General features: G+C 43.6%; 1 protein-coding gene and 1 long non-coding RNA gene across 2 annotated transcripts in view; one reads left to right on the top strand and one right to left on the bottom strand.

Annotated features, from left to right (window-relative positions):
• LOC110261424 lies at positions 714 to 2,220 on the bottom strand. The gene is made up of 3 exons (XR_002345505.1): positions 2,094 to 2,220; positions 1,424 to 1,503; positions 714 to 817 (listed from the first exon to the last, which is right to left on the bottom strand). It is a non-coding gene; the product is annotated as an uncharacterized LOC110261424 (long non-coding RNA).
• Positions 5,276 to 16,959, top strand: part of BBS2 (Bardet-Biedl syndrome 2) — a 32,956-nt gene continuing 21,272 nt past the window's right edge. The window contains 4 exon segments of the mRNA XM_021093887.1: positions 5,276 to 5,392; positions 11,073 to 11,300; positions 16,396 to 16,521; positions 16,782 to 16,844. Coding sequence (XP_020949546.1) covers positions 5,276 to 5,392; positions 11,073 to 11,300; positions 16,396 to 16,521; positions 16,782 to 16,844 — 534 coding nt within the window.

Raw genomic sequence — 16,959 nt, 5'->3', positions numbered from 1 at the left:
AATTATGAGAGAGAGAGCTCACACTAGGGCAGTGGGCAGAACTTTCTGAGAAGGAGAACATTGAGCTGAGATCTGATTGACACAAAGGAGCCAGGCTTGACCAGGTCTTAGGGCTGAGCACTCTGGGCAGAGGGAACTGTAAGTGCAAAGGCCCTGAGGTGAGACCACACTCAGGGTGTTTGGATGATTCACAAACACCAGAGTTCTATAGGCCAAGTTAAACATTTGCATTTTGTTCCATGTGGGAAGTCATTGGAGGATTTTATGAATAGGAAGGAGTGAAATGATCTTTGGGGGTTGGGGGGTGATCATAGTATTTTTTTTTTTTGTCTTTTGCCTTTTGTCTTTTTAGGGCTGCGTCCACGGCATATGGAGATGCCCGGGCTAGGGATCAAATTGGAGCTGTAGCTGCCATCCTGTGCCATAGCCACAGCCACAGCCACAGTAACTCCAGATCTGAGCCGTGTCTATGATCCTACACCACAGCTCATGGCAATGCCGGATCCTTAACCCACTGAGTGAGGCCAGGGATTGAACCACGTCCTCATGGATACTAGTTGGGTTCATTAACCACTAAGCCACGATGGGAACTCCATTTTTTTTAAATAAATTTTATTGGAGTATAGTTGACTGACAGTGTTGTGTTAGTTTCAGGAGTACAGCAAAGTGAATCCATTATGCATATACATAGGTCCATTCTTTTTCTTCCCCATATAGGTTATTACAGAATACTGAGTAGATTTCCCTGTGCTACACAGCAGGTCCTTGTTAGTTAACACTGATGGCATTTCCTACCAATGCTGTGAAATGTGCAGGCCTGGGAGGGATAAGGGGAGGAGGAAACAAAAATTGGAGTTGAAATTAGTTTCTGTATCTGTAAAACAGAGATTATAATATTACCTCTCTTGAGTTATTATGAGAACCGAGATAAGAATACAAGTAAATAATTTAAAGTCTGGCACATGGTAAGTGTGTAACAGACGTCAGCTTCGATGATGAAGATGATGGTGGTGATGCAGCTTTGCGCCATCTGCTGACCAAAAGACAGCTGTTTCTGTTTTTCCTAAGTGACATGCTGTTAAGTGGCTTTCATTTCTTCATTTCTTAAGGTGTGAAATGGGCTGTCAAAGAGACTCACCCAGATGGCCTCACCCTTATGGCCCCAGCTGGTCCCCTGCCCCGCGTCCACCCCCAGAAGTCAACGCTGTGACTAGTGGAGGCCTGGGTCCTGGGGGTCCTCTCACCCCGCCTCCCTCTAGGCCTTCAGTTCCGAGTCCTTAGCATGAGAGCTTCCATTCTTTACACCTGCACACCCCCTAGTGGGGGTGCTCTGCCTAGGCGCGGTGAGGACACAAAGGGAGAGGCTTTGGCGGCAGGGTCGCCTAAGGCCGCTCTAGGTCAGCATCTAAATTCTTGTTCTCACCTGGTCCCACCACATCTTGACTAGCTTTGTTGTTTCTTCTGACCCCAGGGCTGAGAAAATACTTGGAAAAGAACTATCTGCTAAAAAAGAAAGAAGACACCAACTTTATTACAATAGCAACCCTAACAAGTCAAAAACAGCATTTTCACCTAGAGGTTAAAATAATGACCTTATAGTGACAGTGATGATAACCATTTATGGGACCCTTATGAAGTGCCAGGTACTGCTTGATTTATATTAGTTGGTCTAATTCTCACAACAACACTCCCCAGAAGCAGTCCTATTAATGTTTCTCTTTTCTAGAAGAGACACTGGCACTTGGGGTGTTTGTCACAGGAGAGAGTAGTGGAGTGGTTAATAGCTCAGGCGTGGTAGCACCAACCACCTGGGCTGGCCATCCTGGTCCCGCCGCTGACCAGCTGTGTGACCCTGGGCTTATGTTATGTAACTTCCCATGACTCAGTGTCCTCTCTTGTAAAATGGGCTGATGACAGAATCTCCCTCAGAGGGTGGCAGTGAGGATTCAATGTGTTAGTGTGCCAAGAACCTGGTGCAGAGAAGGCACTCAAAACATGTGAGCGTGAGGAAAGGATGGGCCCGTTTCAGCTGGTGATTGATGGAGGAGGAATTTGAACCCAGGTCTGCTTGCCATCAAGGCTTGTGGGCTCACCTGCTGTGGAGTGCTGCCAACCTCATCTCCACCAGCTCCTCCCCTCACCCCAAGTCCTGAGTCCAGCTCTCACTGATGTGCAGTTGTGTCCCTTCTGAAGACCCAGTGATTCCTAGTGGGTCATGGTGTTACCACTGCAGGCCCTTAGACCCTTTGATCAATAGAAATTGACGAGGCCAGACAAGAAATTCAGGCAAGGCTTTATTGGGGCTCATGCTATGGCTCAAGGGAGTGAAAACAAGAAACAGGTGCCTCTGCTTGCAGGGCAAGCTCGTTCCGTAAATGGGTGAGGGTTGGGGTGGATCCATGGGCAGGGCCGGAAGGGTGGCTTATCAGTGGTCTGCCCACACCTTTGGTGCTGCCGTGTGCAGGGCTCATGGTCAGTACCCTGTTTTTGCTCCTGGCACCTCAGAAATGGCAGTTCGTTTGTGGCCTTTTTGCATCTTAATGTTCGTAATTGCCCCCACTGCACATGCGTACAGTTATTTTTAGTCCCTTACAATTTCCTCTATAAGAAACTTTTTGTTGTTGGAGGAGATGTGCAGCCTCTCTTGGTTGTTGAAAAACCTCAAGTCCCCTACCCTGATCAGGGCTTGGCAGGGAGGATGGGGATTCTCCACCCTTCTGGGGATCCATGCTGTTTCTAATTAGTGTGTGATGCAAAGAATCAAATACCTCCAATATGGTGATTGATATGTCAGCTGGGACCTAGGAGGGGTGGCTCCCTCCTAAGCATGGCAGCAGCTGTGGGAGAGACTATCAGACGTGACTCCCTGGAGTGATGCTCTTCAACCTGTGACATGATGGTAAGGACTCCCCGGGCAGAGGGCTAATGGGAACAAAGGCGGAGAGGCCAGAGACAGCGTTTCAGAAGGGACCGAGTTGGAGAGGCAAGGGGCGGCAGAGGCCAACAATGATCAGAACTTGGAGATTTTGGGAGTTCCCTTTGTGGCTCAGTGGTTAACGAATCTGACTAGGAACCATGAGGTTGCGGGTTTGATCCCTGGCCTTGCTTAGTGGGTTAAGGATCTGGTGTTGCCGTGAGCTGTGGTGTAGGTTGCAGATGTGGCTCGGATCCTGAGTTGCTGTGTCTCTGGTGTAGCCCAGTGGCTACAGCTCTGATTAGACCCCCTAGCCTGGGAATCTCCATATGCCACGGGAATGGCCCTAGAAAAGACAAAAAAAAAAAAAAAAAAAAAAAAAAAAGAACTTGGAGATTTTGTGTAATCTCTCAAAGGACTTAAACTTAATGTGGTCGAAAATAGGGAGCTGGTGATGAGTTAGGAAGGGAGGAGAAAACTGGTAAGGTTTTGTCATCTGTCAAATGGGCTAACAGTGGTACCAGCCTCATAGGTTACTGTAGGGCTAAGAGAGGTGATCCCTATACATTTCACATACAAAATTACATACAAAATGCTCTTTAAATGTTAGTGATGCAGCCATTGTTGATTGTACTATCCTGTTGGGAGGAGCAACTGCAAAGCTGCAGGTCACCAAGGAGTACACAGAATAAGTAAGGCTTGGCTAGGTGGATGGCAACACTCTCTTCACTTGGCTTGCTTCTCAGTCTCCTGTTGGTTCCTACTCGTCTCATCCCAAACACACCTGAATGTTTTTATTTCTAGCAGACAACCAAGGTGATCCCTCAGTGCCTTTGCACTTGAATTTCTTCTGCTGGAACACTCTTCCTCAGAAATAATTCTTTTACTTCTTTCAAGTTCTGGCCTGAATGTCACTTTCTCAGTGAGGTCTCTTCCCCACCACCTTATTTAAAATTGTACCCCCGGAGTTCCCATTGTGGCTCAGCAGTTAAAAAACCCCGCTCAGTGGGTTAAGGATCCAGCATTGCTGCTAACCGTGAGGTAGGTCGCAGACGTGGCTCGGATCCAGTGTTGCTGTGGCTGTGGTATAGGCCGGCAGCTACAGCTCTGATTGGACCCATAACCTGGGAACCTCCACATGCTGCTGGTGCGGCCCTAAAAGACAAAAAAAGAAAAAAATTGTACTCCCTCCAGAAGTCAATCTCTCTCCCTTCCTTAGCACTTAACCACCAAATGACCTCCCATTTGTATTTCCTGTTTAGTGTTTCTCTCCCCTGACTTGTATGTCAGCAACAGGAGAGCAGAAGTTTGTCTTATGTTTGCTGCCATATTGCCCAGAACAGTACCCCCCACAGAGCAAGCCCTTAAAAACTATTTGAAAAAATGCTGAAAAAGTTTAGTGACTTTGCATGTCCTGCTTTAAAAATATACAGGGAGGAGTTCCTGTCGTGGCGCAGAGGAAATGAACCCGAATAGGAACCATGAGGTTGCGGGTTTGATCCCTGGCCTTGTTCAAGTGGGTTAAAGGATCCGTAGTTGCCGTGAGCTATGGTGTAGGTCTTGCAGATTCGGCTGGGATCCCGCGTTCCAGTGGCTGTGGCATAGGCCAGCGACTGCAGCTCCAATTCGACCCCTAGCCCAGGAACCTCTATATGCTGTGGATGTGGCCCTTAAAAGCAAAAAAAAAAAAAAAAAAAAAAAAAAAAATTTATATATATATATACACACACACACACACATAAATATACACACACATATGTACATTATATGTATATATACTCAGGGAATCTTACAAAGGGCCACGGGCTGTTTAAAGTTGAGAGTTTAAAGCATTTTTTTGGGGGGGGGGAGGTGATTGATACATTTAAGAACTACCGTGGGCATCAACATAACAGCTAAAGTTAAGGGGCAAAGTAGGCATTCAAGGCATATTTCTTGAATTAATGACCGTTTGGAGTGGCGTAGAAATGTGTGTAAACTGCAACGGTGCAGCAACTTGGTTGTGGTGCTAGAAGAAGCCCCAGGGATGCACTGGCTCGGAAACTGCCGAAGTAGACCCGATGAGTCCCATCGCCGTTAAGTTACAGCAACAAAAAGCAGACCCAACCACTGGGACCCAACTTCAGACTCAGCCCAGCGCGAGGCCAGAACGCGCAGCCGCAGAACTAGGTGGGCGGGCCTGCGCAGGCGCAGAAATAGCCAACGGCCCGGGGTCCACGTCGGTGCAGCGGTTTCCCGCCAGGCCTGAGGCTGCAGGAGCAGGTCTGGCTTGGTCCCCACGTCCCTCACTGCGGTGGGTGAGGCGGGCTCCACGGCTCCGCTCTCGTGCCGCTAACCCTTTTCTCCTGAGCCACCGCCATCATGCTGCTGCCCGTATTCACCCTCAAACTGCGCCACAAAATCAGCCCCCGCATGGTGGCCGTTGGGCGCTACGACGGGACTCACCCGTGTCTGGCCGCCGCTACCCAAGCGGGCAAGGTAACCAATCCCACCTGCTCCCAACCCGCACGGAGCCAGTGCCCCTGGAGTCCCCCGCGGGGCGTGTCCCTGCAATCCAGTTCTTCATTGTCTGACTCCGCCCCCAGCCAGGGTTGCCCGGCAACGAGTCCGAGTCCGTAGTGTTTGTAGCTCTTTAGCTTGCGCAGAAGTAATGAGTGAAAACGGGGAACGACTTTGCTGAGCAATTTATTTCTCTTCAGGTACTTAGACTCGTGTTGGAATCTCTGTACGGCTAGGGAGCTTGGGGAAGAGAAGTCCCTAAAGGGGAAAGGGCTTGGTCGGCGTTAGCAGTAGGGACAGATCCCAGATTAGAGGCCAGGGCTTCTGCCTATAGCTCTGAACTTCTCTCAAACTGCCTCTCAGAGCTAAACAACTTTATGGGGAAAAAGTTACAAAGACACCCTAACTTAAATGACTCAAATTACACTTTTGATCTTTATCCACGTATATTCACTTTTCATCCTGCTGTTTATTCACTAAGTACCTGTTAGGTGCTTCCTGTGTGGCAGGTGCTGTGCAAGTTGTGAGTCACAGAGATGAAAAAGATATGCCATTCGGCATTCACCAGACTTTCTGAACTCTCCTTCGTACTAGATCTTGGGGATTCAGAGATAAAGCTGGAGTGCTTACTTTCAGAAAGTTTATCGTCCAGAAGGACAATAGACAAGGCAAATCAAGGCACTGTGTATTGACGGAGGCATGCCCACCATACATGGAATACAGTGACATCAAGCGTAGTAACTTTTAACAAGCACAAAGCCTTATTACATTAATTATATCAGCATCCTTGCTGCATTGCCAATGGCAACAGCATAGCACAGGTGTGGTAGATCCTGGCTCCAGTACCTGCTAATTTCATGACCTTGAGCAAGGTACTTAGTCTCTACCACAGAGGGTTATTAAGAGGATTAAAATGTTACAACGTGTCATGTGCTTGGCATCTAGGCGGTGGTCACTAATTGTTAGCTGTTATTTTCTTCATTAGAAATAACAGTTCAGAGAGGTTCAAAGCAATGTTTAAGGCCGCTCAACTGGAAAGTGGTGGAAATGAGATTAGAGTGCATGTTCTGTGACCCAGTGTGTCTGTCTGTGTATCTTTCTCTCTCTCTCTTCCTCCCTTCCTTTCTTTCTTTTGCACCTGAAGCATATGGAGCTTCCCAGGCTAGGGGTTGAATCGGAGCTACAGCTGCCAGCCTACACCACGGGATCTGAGCTGCACCTTTGACTTACACCACAGCTCACAGCAGTGCCGTATCCCCGACCCACTGAGCAAGGCCAGGGATCGAACCCACATCCTTGTGGATACTAGTCAGATTTGTTTCCGGTGCGCCACGACAGGAACTCCCCAGTGTGGATTTAATAAGCTAACATTTAGGTAGTGATTTGTAGTTTTCAAGACACTTCGACCTATGTTGTATGTTTTCCCATATGCTATGCCTTGGGCTATGTAAGTAAAAAGTAATGATTCATTTTCACTGAGTAATATAATGGAGTAAAACCCTTAGCACAGAGCCTGACATGTAATAATGTTAGTTATAAAAATGTTGGAAGGCACTGACAAATAGGAAAAAGAATTCGTATTGGTGCACAGCAGCTAACTCAGTGGGCTGAAAAAGTCCCATGGATGTTAGCTTAGCCCTGATTTTTTGAGGGCTTGGTATGTGCTGGGCACTGTTCTTAGCTCTGCAGGTACAAGGTTGAATGTGACAGACAAGTTGTACCCCCTTGGAGGTTACCTTTGAGAGGGGGAACCAGACAGTTAGCAGAAACACAGACACACAAACACATGCGCACAGTGTCTTGATAGAAGAAAAACAGAGTAAGGGGTTGAGTGTGAGAGGATATTGCTCTTTTAGACGGTGGTCAGATAGGCCTGTGATAAGGTAACTGTGGATCAGAGGTTTGAAAGGCAATGAGGAAACAAGCCCTGCAGATAGGCAAGGTAAGTGTCCTCCAGGCAGAGGCATCAGTAAGCACAACAGCCTTGAGGTAGAGATATGCTTGGTGTGTTCCAGAAGGCTGCTGGGGCTGGAGTGGGATGAGGGAAGCAGTAAAGTAGCCAATAGCTGGATCATTTAGGGCCTGGTATGCCATAGTGAAGACCTTGGTTTTAAGAAAGTGGGTGATGGGATTTGGTTTATGTTTTTAGATAAAGGATTACTGGCTGGTGCTGCAAACAGATGCAGGGAGGGAACTGTAGGAATGGAAACAGGAAGATCAGGCAGAGGTTCCTTTTGAAACCCTTTTATTAGAATGTGATATAGAGTCAGAAGCAGGTACACTTGATTCTAAGTCTGTTTCTGGAGATGGGAGTCGGGGGAGAGAGAGGAGGTGCTATGGCCTATGTAATTGACTGCTTTATATTCAGAACTGTAAACAAATCTGAAAAGTTCTGACCTGATCTTTTATCTTGAGACTTTAAAATAAAATTGGTACTATTTTGTGATCCATGCAATACACAAATATATTTTTCTTTAAAAACTAACATTTTAGGGAGTTCCCATTGTATCACAGCAGAAAGGAATCTGACTAGTATCCATGAGGATGTGGGTTCGATCCCTGGTCTTGCTCAGTGGGTTGGGGATCTGGCGTTGCCATGAGCTGTGGTGTAGGCTGCAGATGTGGCCCGGATCCTGTGTTGATGTGTCTGTTGTATAGGCCCATAGCTGCAGCTCCCATTCGACCCCTAGCCTGGGAACTTTGATAGGCTACAGGTGCAGCCCTAAAAAGCAAAAACAAAAACAAAACCAAAAATACCACACCCCAAACCCAAAAAACCCCCAAACCATTTCAGGTAAGGCTAAAGCCCTCCTTGACCCATGTCTCTAGAAACAGGACTTTGTCATTTTCAGTGAGATTCTTTTGTGAATGTGGGGCTGACTTATTGGGATCTGGTCTCTGACCTTGAGCAGGCATATTTTTTTTTTATTTTTTTGCTTTTTAGGGCTGCACCTGCAGCATATGGAGGTTCCCAGGCTAATTAGAGTTACAGCTGCCAGCCTACGCCACAGCCACAGCAATGCCAGATCCAAGCCAGGTCTGTGACCTGCACCACAGCTCATCGCAACGCCAGATCTTTAACCCACTGAGCAAGGCCAGGGATCAAACCCGCAACCTCATGGTTCCTACTCAGATTCGTTTCTGTTGCGCCATGACAGGAACTCCAAGCAAGCATATTTTAAAAAGGGGTTTCTTGCAGGATGAACATGGTTCGTCCATGGACATGTTTCTTTTCCCCACGCAGTTGGAGGGCTTAGTTGGAGTTCACATTGTCAGCAGCACCCCCTTCGCTAGAACAAATACGTGACTTTCAGCCAGTCTGTTGGGAGTGACCTATTTGTTGTGTGACTAAACTTGACTTTTTCCTCACCTGTGGGACAGCTAGGTCTCCTGGGCACTGATTTCTGTGTGTGGAGAACAGCAGGAGGGGAACTAGGGAGAAACCAGACTCCTGGGACTCTTGTTGCTCTTGGCAGCAAACCCCAACCTCATTCCATTCCAGTAACAATGAAGTCCATGGGTTATTTCCCCGCCTGTTCTTTCTGGGCAAATCTTATTACTAGAAGACTGTACGAATTTTTTTTGTTGTTGTTCAGAATGGTTGTAAAAGGAAGACAAGTTGATAGAGATTAGAGTTTGAAGCCAGACACCTGGCTTGTGTCTTATCCTTGTCACTTATTAGTGGTGAGACCTTGGGGAGGGGCCTTAATCGCTCTGACCTTCTCTGTATATCAGGGCTTGTTGTGAGGACCAAATGCAGTAACATTTGTAAAAGCATGTTGTAAAGTAAACACAAATGAGAACAGGAACACAATATTCAGTAGCTACACACCTTTTCTATATGTTTCTAACCCATCTTTAAAAAGTTTTTTGTTGAATAGGCTATCTTGTTTATTTATTTATCTATTTATCTCTTTAGGCCTGCACTTGTGGCATATGGAAGTTCTCAGGCTAGGGGCCCATCGGGGCTATAGCTGCTGGCCTATGCCATGGCAACGCTGGGATAATAATTTAATATTAGTCCTACTTGAATTTAAACTAAGTCCCCTAAAACTGAGTTCCTCTGCCGAGTTTATGATTAACCTCTCTATCCAAAACTTTATTCCTTTTCTCCTTTCACACCTGTTCCTCCTCAGGATTGAGGAGCAGCAAAGAAAGGGGAGGTTTGTAACCAAGCAGGCACCTGTGGGCCCTTCTGGGACAACCCCCCTCCCTGCATGTCCTCCACCTGCCTCTTGTTTGTAGAAAAGTTTTAGTCTCCTAGGCCTCTCCTGAGTCTCAAAAGACTGGCTCAAGGGTTAGTAATTAGGGGAAGTTCCCTTGTGGTGCAGCTATGGCTCGGGTTCAGTCCTTGGCCCGGGAACTTCTTTGGGTGTGGGCAAAATAAGTGAATAATTAGGCAAGGTGAAGATGTAGAAATAATGAACAGCTGTTGGGCCGAGAAACTGACAGCAGTTTAGGCTATAAAGCCACTGGACTCCCTCACACTGCCTTCAAAACCTTGTCTCCTGACCGGCAACTTGCAGATGATCTCAGGACATCAGTCCACCATCTTCCCAGGTTGTCGGGCTCCTGAATAAAGCATTTCTTTTTCCACCGCACTTGTCTCTTGAGTATTGGCCTTTCGAGTGATGAGCAACTGAGCCAGCCTTGTCTGGTTAACAGATTTATACCAAAGTGTTAAAATGCTTGTTGAAAACAGTCAAGTTTTAGAACTAGAAGGGACTTAAGGGATCTCAAGTACAGTTTCTCATCCTTTTTTTTTTTTTTTTTTTTCCCATATTGCTTCCCAGTGAGCTTTGTTCAGAAAGTGAAATTTTCCTAGTGAAATTTTAAAGCCGTAGATATCCTGTATATCTACCTGTTCTTGTACTTTGGTCCTTTGGAGCCCCACAAGCTTAATGTCTAAGATCCTTCACCCCAAACCCAGTTACCCCTCCTGGGAGCAATAGCACCCCTCCTGAGAATCATGTTCTTGTCCAAACCTCCTTTTTACAGATGAAGCCCAAGAAAGTTGAGTGATTTATGTGGACACTCATAATAGAGGATTATGTTTATGATAGTTGAAACTGCTAAATTAGCTTTGAGCTAACTACTTAATTCTGTCTTCCTAATATAGACAGATAGCCTTTAAAAAGCTTGATTTGTGTGACTCATTTTATGTTTGTAAAAGAGATTTACTCATTACCAGGCTTTAAAACTACCAATTTTAAGGGTTAGGGTTAGGAAGTGAATATGTTAGGTGCTTGGAGGAAAGATGCTAAAGGATGTGTTTCTTGTTTTCTCTGAGCTTCTTGGTGCATAGCAATCACTCTGTAGCTGGTAGCAGCTTTGTATAGGTTGATTAGGAAAAGGCTGTTTTGTAAAGGGGCTTTAACATCCTGCTGGTGGGGTAGTATATGAGCTGTCCAGCTAGATCTTGGCCATTACCTTATTCTTTACAAAGCTAAGAACCACTGAACTTCTATGATTCACAGTGATTGAAAGCTAGCCACACAGAAAACTGTGTGTGGGTGTTTGAAGTTTTGTACATGATTAAAGTAACTTCTTGTTAATGTTGATATCTGTTACTAACCTGAGTTTTTTTAAAAAAAAACTGCATGTTAATTTTACATTTTGGTATTTAAGGGGATGTAATTAACTTTTTTTTTTTTTTTAGGTTTTTATTCACAACCCTCATACACGGAGCCAGCATTTCAGTGCATCCAGGGTCTTCCAGAGCCCCCTGGAGTCTGATGTTTCGCTTCTCAACATTAACCAGGCAGTCAGCTGCCTGACTGCAGGAGTACTGAACCCTGAGCTTGGCTATGATACTCTTTTAGTGGGGACACAGACTAACCTTTTGGCTTATGATGTCTACAATAATTCAGATTTGTTCTACAGAGAGGTAGGTGTACCCCTTTATAATCATAAAACTCCCATTACCCATTAATGTCTTTTTTTTTTTAATATTTGAAAGATCAGACATTGCTTCTGGTTTATTATGTGGCTGTTATAGTGTAGTTAAAAAACATGAGATTTTGCCATTTGGAGTTCCTGTTGTGGCTCAGTGGGTTAAGAATCCGACTAGTGGAGTTCCCTTTGTGGCACAGTGGTTAACGAATCTGACTAGGAACCAGGAGGTTGCAGGTTCGATCCCTGACCTTGCTCAGTGGGCTAAGGATCCGGCGTTGCCATGAAGCTGTGGTGTAGGTTGCAGACTCGGCTTGGATTCCATGTTGCTGTGGCTGTGGCGTAGGCCGGCGGCTACAGCTCCGATTTGACCTAGCCTGGGAACCTCCATATGCCTCGGGAGCAGCCCTAGAAAAGGCAAAAAGACAAAAAAAAAAAAAAAAAAAAAGAATCCGACTAGTATCCATGAGGCTGCAGGTTCGATCCTTGGCCTTGTTCAGTGGGTTAAGTATCCGGCATTTCCGAGAGCTGTGACACAGATGAGGCTGGCATCTGGTGTTGCTGTGGCTGCAGCCTAGGTGAGCACCTGCAGCTCTGATTCTACCCATAGCCTGGGAACTTCCATATGCTGTGGGTTCATCCCTAAAAAGAAAAGAAAAGAAAAGATTTTTGCCGTTTACATCTGCTTCATGTACTTGATACTTAATGTATTTGGTCACAGTTGGTAACCACTTGGTGACACTCCCAACTTATCTCTCATGAGGTTGATCCATGATAATACCATCTGTTAGGATTTGCTATTGATAATGAGGTCCTGCTGTATAGCACAGGGAACTATATCCAAACACTTGTGATGGGACATGATGGAAGGTAATAGGAGAAAAAGAATATATATGTATGTATAACTGGTCACTTTGCTGTATAGTAGAAATTGACAGAACATTGTAAATTATTAAAAAATTTTAAAAAAGGTTTACTATTGAGAATTCAGCCAACAGCCAGAAAGCCATCAACCAGGTCTCCTGGTGGCTTTGGATTAAAGTTTACTATATAATTTGTGGGAGAAGCATTTACTGTAGCCTGCCATCTACAGGCCACTGCAACTTTAGTATTCAAATAATCGATCTTTATTATAGAAAAGATATGGAAGGAAAATAAAAATAGTTACCCATAATTTCTTCATTTGGAAATAACACTTAACTCTTGAATTGATTTTTCCCATTTATACTTATTTTACTAAATATTTATGATTTTTTTTTTTTACAAAATAAGATCATACTATGTACATGTAGCCTTTTCCTTTTTTTCCTGTAACAGCTTTATTAAGATAAAATTCGTATACCATACAAAGGCTCTTCAGTTTATTCAGAGTTGTGTAACCATCACCACAGTCAATTTTAGAACATGTTCATTATCCCAAAAAGAAACCTGTATCCATTTAGAGTCACTCTCCATTTTGCTCCCAACCTCTCATCCTTAAGCAACCGCTAATCTGCTTTCTGTCTCCATCGATCTACCTGTTCTGGACAGTTTGTTGCATGTATCACATGTCATTATTTTTATGGCTAGTATTCCATTATATGTATACACAACATTTTATTTACCCATTCATCAGTTAATAGACATTTGGGTTATTTCCACTCCCTGGCTATTACACGTGGCCTTTTTATTCAATAAGATATGTGTCGTGAACATCTTTCAAGTTACTGTTATATCTCTGCTTTATTCTTATTAGCTCTATAGTATTTCACTGTGTTAAAATATACCATAATTTGTTTCACCCATTCCATATTGTTGCATATTTATGTTTTCATATTTTCTCTATTACAATTGATAACTTTCATAAGCATATGTCTTTGCCACCTTCTCTGATTATTTCCTAAGGATACGTTCTTAGAAGTGCAATTTTTTTTCCCTTTGGTATTTTTTTTTTCTCGGCTGCATGAGAAAGATCCCAGGCCAAGGCTTGAACCTGAGCCACAGCAGTGACAGCTCCAGCACCAAGAATCTCCTTTGTGCTTACTTTTTATTTGCATGTCTTCTTTTGTAAAATGTCTAAGTCTTTTGCCTGTTTTTTATTGGTAGTGTTGAGTGGGTTTTTTTTTTTTTTGTTTATGTTTTTGTTTTTTCCTTTTTGGTGGCCCTGTGGCACATGGAGTTTCCAGGCCAAGTACAGCAGCGTTGGATCCTTGACGCACTGTGTTGGGCCAGGCATCAAACCTGTATCCCAGCACTCCAGAGATGCCACTTGCTGTTGTGCCACAGTGGGAACTCCTTGAGTATATTATTGATTTTTAGATGTTCTTTGGATATACTTGGTACAAGCTCTTTATCAGATTCATATATAACAAATATTTTTTTCCAGTATGTGTTTCATTCCAATAGGTAGGTGTCTTGATGAGCAAAGTTTTGATGAAGTCTAGCTGATCAGTTTTTTTCTTTAATGGTTAGTGTACTTTTTGTACTAAGAAATCTTTGCCTATTTCAGGGTCACAAAGATACTCTTTCTGTATTTTTTTCTTTGTCTTTTTAGGGCTGCAACCGTGATATATGGAAGTTCCCAGGCTAGGGGCCGAATTGGAGCTGCAGCTGCCAGCCTACACCACAGCCACAGCAATGTAGGATCTGAACCGCCTCTGCTACCCACACCACAGTCCAGAGCAACACTGGATCTCCCACCCACTGAGCAAGGCCAGGGATCAAACCTGTATCCCCATGGATACTAGTTGGATTCATGACTGCTGAGCTAAGACAGGAACTCCTCTTTCTGTATTTTTGTATGACTGAAATTGCATTTAGGACTGTCTTAAGGTTCTCTAGAGAAATAGAACCAACAGGATGCATATATATGTAAAGAGAGGGAGTGGAGAGGGATTTATTTTAAGGAATTAACTCCCAAAATTGTGCAGGCTGTCAAGTCCAAAATTTTCAGGGTACACCAGCAGGTTGGAGACAGAGGGAAGAGTTGAGGTTGAAGCTCAAGTCCAAAGGCATTCTGGTGGCAGAATGCTTTCTTCCTTAGAGAGGTCAGTCTTTTTCAATTTAAACCTTCAACTGATTGAATGAAGCCCACCAACATTATAGAGGGTAATCCGCTGACTCAGAGTCTATTGATTTAAATGTTAATCTCATCTAAAAAATACTTTCACAGAGGAGTTCCCTTGTGGCTCAGCTGAAACAAATCCAACTAGGAACTAGGTTGTGGGTTCGATCTAAAAAAAAAAGCAAAAATAAAAAATAAAAAAAATAAAAAATACTTTCATAGAAACATTTGGAGTAATGTTTGACCAAATATCTGGATACCATGGCCTGGCCAAGTTGACATAAAATTAGCGATCACAAGAATTCAGTTTTACAATTGCTGAGTTAAACACCTTTTTTTTTTAAATTGGTAAGTTAACTTTTTTTTTTTTTTTTTTTTTGTCTCTTTAGGTCCACACTTACGGAACATGGAGGTTCCCAGGCTAGGGATTGAATCGGAGCTGTAGCTGCTGGCCTACACCACAGCCACAGCAATGCCAAATCCAAACTGTGTCTGCGATTTATACCACAGCTCATGACAATGTGAGATCCTTAACCCACTGAGCAAGGCAAGGGATCAAACCCATGTCCTCATGGTTGCTAGTCGGATTGGTTTCTGCTAAGCCATGACGGAAAATCCAGGTTAACCTTTTTTAAATGAGATTTTAGGTAGATATTGGTAAATTGCTCTCTAGAAAGACAACTGTTTTCTCACCTCCCCCCTCAGAATATGAGAGTGCCTATTTTATCACACCCTAGTCTACAATGGATAGTGTTGGTTTTTTTTTTCATCTTTGTCAATTTGTGAAATGGTATTGTGAGAATGGATATTTTTCATGTTTTTTGTCTATTTGTATTTCTTGTGACTTTTCTGTTTATTTATTTTTGCTTGTTTGCTCATTGATCTGCTTTGTATTAACAAAAATATTAACTCTTTGGAGTTCCCATTGTGGCTGAGCGGTTAACAAACCCGGCTAGGATACATGAGGATGCGGGTTTGATCCCTGGCCTTGCTCGGCGGGTTCAGGATCCGGTGTTGCCGTGAGTTGCGGTGGCAGGTTGCAGATGTGGCTTGGAGCTGGTGTGGCTGTGGCTGTGACCTAGGCTGGCAGCTGTAGCTCTGATTGAAGCCATAGCGTGGGAACCTCCATATGCCGTGGGTGCAGCCCTAAAAAGCAAAAGGAAAAAATTAATTCTTTGTCTTATATATCGCAGTTATTTTTCCTAGTTTATTTTTTTACCTTGATTGATCATTTATGTTTTTTATTTTTTATGAATTCTTTCTTTTTATACACAATCTGTTTTTTGTAGTTCTTCAACTTAAAGATTATACAAGTAAGGATTGTTTTCCTGTACGATAAACAATTAGGTTTACAAAGATGTCCTTGAATATTCCAAAAATAAATTATGCTTTTACATTTTATTCAAGAAGTCTTATTTCCCTGTGACCTAGTAGATTGAGGATCCGGTGTTGTCATTGTTGTGGTGTGGGTTTGATTGCTGGCCTGGAAACTTTTGCAGGCTGTGGGTGCAGCCAAAAAAAAAAAAAAAAAAAAAAACAATCTGAGACATTTATTAATTCTAGATGGTGGCTCTTTAGGTGTTTGTTTTATTCTTTGTAGTTTTTAGTACTTTATAATCCAAAAGAGCAGTGATAGGAGAACTGGGTAATAAAGATTAAAAATATTTCCATCTAAAATAGTTAAAATAGATTTCAAAAGTTTGAATGTTTTAAAGGCATACATCTTGATTCATTGGAGAATTTGGCTTCCAGAATCTGGTCGTCCAGGAGAACCTGGGATTTTGTAGCAAGTTGCTCTAGCAGATTAGTGTGAGGAGCCAATCACCTGAGTTGATCCTGGGTCTGTGCTCATCCTGACATGAACACATATAAGCCAAAGAGACCATCCTAGGTGGGCAGGCCTGGCCTGCTGCTCAGGAGACCACTTGGCATTTCAGAAAAGGTGGCAGAGAAACTTGGGTGTCCAAATAGAAATAAAGATCTGTGTGCCTCCAGTGTGCCTATGCCTCATTGTGTTTGAGAGTTGATGTCTTTTTTTCCTTCTTAGGTGGCAGATGGGGCCAATGCAATTGTGCTGGGGACATTGGGAGATATTTCCTCTCCTCTTGCAATTATTGGTGGAAATTGTGCTCTGCAGGGTTTTGATCATGAAGGAAATGATCTCTTTTGGACGGTAAAGAACAGAACATTCTCTTTAATCCCCTTAGCATTTTTACTTTTAATGTTCTTTAGGTCTTGTTTGTTCGCTTTTTACAATTGACTGTAATGAATACTAGGAATAAAATAGAACACTATAATTCTGTATGTTAAAAAAGTATATAAGTAATTAGAATTTTAAATTCATGGTTTGTATCATCCTCTCTTTCATGTAGCTCCTATGTTTGGATTAAAAGGAAAAAGATGGCATAGTAATGATTTTGGTTTTATTTTCAGGTTACTGGAGATAATGTTCACTCCTTGGCCTTGTGTGACTTCGACAGTGATGGGAAGAAAGAGGTACTGGGGGAGGAGATCTGTCTCTTTTTGTGTCGGCTCAGTACATACATTTTCCCATGACAGTGACACTAGGGTTGTTAGCTTCTCATGGTTGTTGCCTAAATAATAACCTCTG

This window comes from Sus scrofa, chromosome 6 (genome assembly GCF_000003025.6).
Source record: "Sus scrofa isolate TJ Tabasco breed Duroc chromosome 6, Sscrofa11.1, whole genome shotgun sequence".
In the NCBI taxonomy this organism is placed as follows: Eukaryota; Metazoa; Chordata; class Mammalia; order Artiodactyla; family Suidae; genus Sus; species Sus scrofa.
This window is presented reverse-complemented; position numbering and strand designations above follow the sequence as displayed.